The sequence below is a fragment of the Danio rerio genome, chromosome 8 (genome assembly GCF_052040795.2).
Source record: "Danio rerio strain M-AB ecotype USA chromosome 8, GRCz13ab, whole genome shotgun sequence".
Classification (NCBI taxonomy): Eukaryota; Metazoa; Chordata; class Actinopteri; order Cypriniformes; family Danionidae; genus Danio; species Danio rerio.
This window is the reverse complement of record NC_141028.1, coordinates 80,001-82,500: the sequence shown is the minus strand read 5'-3', so window position 1 is coordinate 82,500 and position 2,500 is coordinate 80,001. Positions and strand designations below refer to the sequence as shown.

The 2,500-nt window shown below is 52.0% G+C and overlaps 1 protein-coding gene across 5 annotated transcripts in view; it reads left to right on the top strand.

Moving 5' to 3' along the window:
• The window catches only part of trim36 (tripartite motif containing 36), a 16,268-nt gene that overhangs the window by 10,758 nt on the left and 3,010 nt on the right, over positions 1-2,500 (top strand). For all 5 annotated transcript variants that reach the window (NM_001362441.3, NM_001441407.2, NM_213528.5 and 2 more), the window contains 2 exons: positions 1-291; positions 1,713-2,010. The exon at positions 1-291 is cut by the window's left edge and continues 24 nt beyond it. In NM_001362441.3, coding sequence (NP_001349370.2) covers positions 1-291; positions 1,713-2,010 — 589 coding nt within the window. The remainder of the gene's footprint in view (positions 292-1,712; positions 2,011-2,500) is intronic.

Here is a 2,500-nt window from a genome sequence, read left to right as displayed (position 1 = left end):
TGTCGCGCTGCCGTGTGTATAATGAGGCTCTCCTCCACTGGCGTCTGCCTGAAGACTCTGTGCCCACCGACCGACACCTGCTGGAGTTCCGGAAGCTGCAACAGGATGAGGAGGAGGAGAAAGAGGAAGTGGAGCAATGCTGGCGGACGAGCGAGAGTGTTTACGGCAGCAGCACAGTGGTGTGTGACCTGGACAGAGACGCTCGCTACGCCTTCAGGGTGAAGAGCTGCAGAAACGGAGTGTGTAGTGCCTACAGCCCCGAGGTGACCCTGCACACCCCCCCCGCACCAGGTACACACACACAACCTGCACCAAGTACACAAACACAACCTGCACTAGGTACACACACACACACAACCTGCACCAGGTACACACACACACACACAACCTGCACCAGGTACACACACACACACACACACAACCTGCACCAGGTACACACACACACACACACACACACAACCTGCACCAGGTACACACACACCCTGCAGCAGGTACACACACACCCTGCAGCAGGTTATTATAGTGGCCAGGAATGAAGGAGGCGCAGCAGCGGAGTTGAGGATGGCTGTGTTCAGCTGATCACCGCAGTGATTTGTAGAGACGTGAGGGCTGACTGCAGCGGGGTTGTTCATGCTAAACGGACTGCAGTCATGGTGAACACGCCGTCACGTTGGTCTTTGTAAATGTGTTGAATGTGTCAGTGTACTGTTCTCCCTCAGCAGTGGATCTGCAGGTGTCTGACCCGTACCGCACCTCAGAGTCTCTAATCCTGCTGCCATTGGCCAGATCGAGCCGCTCCTCCTCCAATCAGGCCTCGCTGTTCCTGCCACAACAACAACAGCTGGACATGCGGGCAGCGGCCCTGAACAGACCCGAGCAGACGCTCAAGAGTTCATTACCTGCTCTGAGATGGGTGGTCTAGGCTTGCCATTGATGGTGTTGACGGTTTTACCGGTTTTAAGACGCAACACCGGCGTCATCACTTTTCCACCGTGACGGCGCTGTAGTTTAAAGTGTTCTCTTTGTATTAAATATTGATTTGAATTGAGTGAAATATGATTGTAAATGGTTTACTGAAGCTGAGAGCATGCTCTATAATCAACATCTGAACCGCTATAATGCCTCATATTTCATTATCACATGAGGAGAAGAGAGGAGTCGAGTTTACAGAGAGAGAATGACGGATCATTTAGTGTCACACAATGCAAAAACACCTGTTCAGCAATATTTTAATGATTAATATTTAATAACCCTAACCTGAAAACATTGAGGCAGTCTGCAAACTCTGCCTGACAGAGGCATCAGCGTCTGGAGGAAACACAACTCATGTACACACACACACACACACACACACACACACACATTAATGTTAAAAATCAACAATCTATAGGCCGACAGGAGTGTATCCTGAGAGTGTGTATGCGTGCGTGTGTATTTTATCTCTGAAGCCGCTCTCTTTAAGACCTGAGAGTTTCTTCATCTGTCTGGCAGTATTTCAGCTCTTAATCAGATGAGAAGTGAATTTAGAGGAGTCGAAATTAATAAACTGCAGTGAAGGAACTGACGAGCGTCCACACATCCAGACTTCAGCTGCAACCCCTGCGGCTACACTGATTGATTGTGTGTGTGTGTGTGTGCGCGTGTTTCCGTGTGTGTGTGTGTGCGCGTGTTTCCGTGTGTGTGTGTGTGTGTGTGTGTGCGCGTGCGTGCAGTGTTCAGCTTCCTCTTCAGCGACAGCTGTGGCTTCAGTGCGGAGCGTCTGCAGCTGAGCCGGCGGCGGGCGTCGGTGGAGAGCGTGGCGGGCATGAGTGTGCTGCTGGCGGCGGAGCGGGTGCAGACGGGCAGCTACACCTGTCTGGATTACATCATCGGGGACACGGGCATCAGCCAGGGACGCCACTACTGGGCCTTCCGCGTGGATCCCGCCTCCTACCTGGTGAAGGTGGGCGTGGCCTCAGACTGTAAACTGGCGGATTGGTTCCATGGCCCTCGGGACAGCAGCAGCCCCAGGTGAGGGGGAGGGGCTTGATATTGATGCCATGGCAACACAGCTGAACACTGTACACACACACACACACACACACACACACACACACACACAACCAGCCAATCAGAGAGCTGCACTGCACACACACACACACACACACCTGACAACTGAATATTAATGAGATGATGTCATTGACCAATCACTCAGGGGCGCCCCCAAGGGGTGGCCAGGGGTGGTCACGGCCACCCCTGGGTAAACTCTGGCCACCCCTGTGGCCACCCCAATATGATTTTGCTGTTGATATTGTTAACTTAAATGTACTTATGTAAATTCCCAATGTTTCTATAGATAAATAAATAACATGCAGTTATTGTTTGTGCCACTAACGTAGCTGATTCACTGCACCTCTCTTCCCCAGTGGCGGATTTGGGTAATATGCCAGGGCAGCGTGGCAAGTAGCTATCTTGCTGGGGGCGGCACGCGGAGATGGTGCAACAAAAAACATCCCCTAGT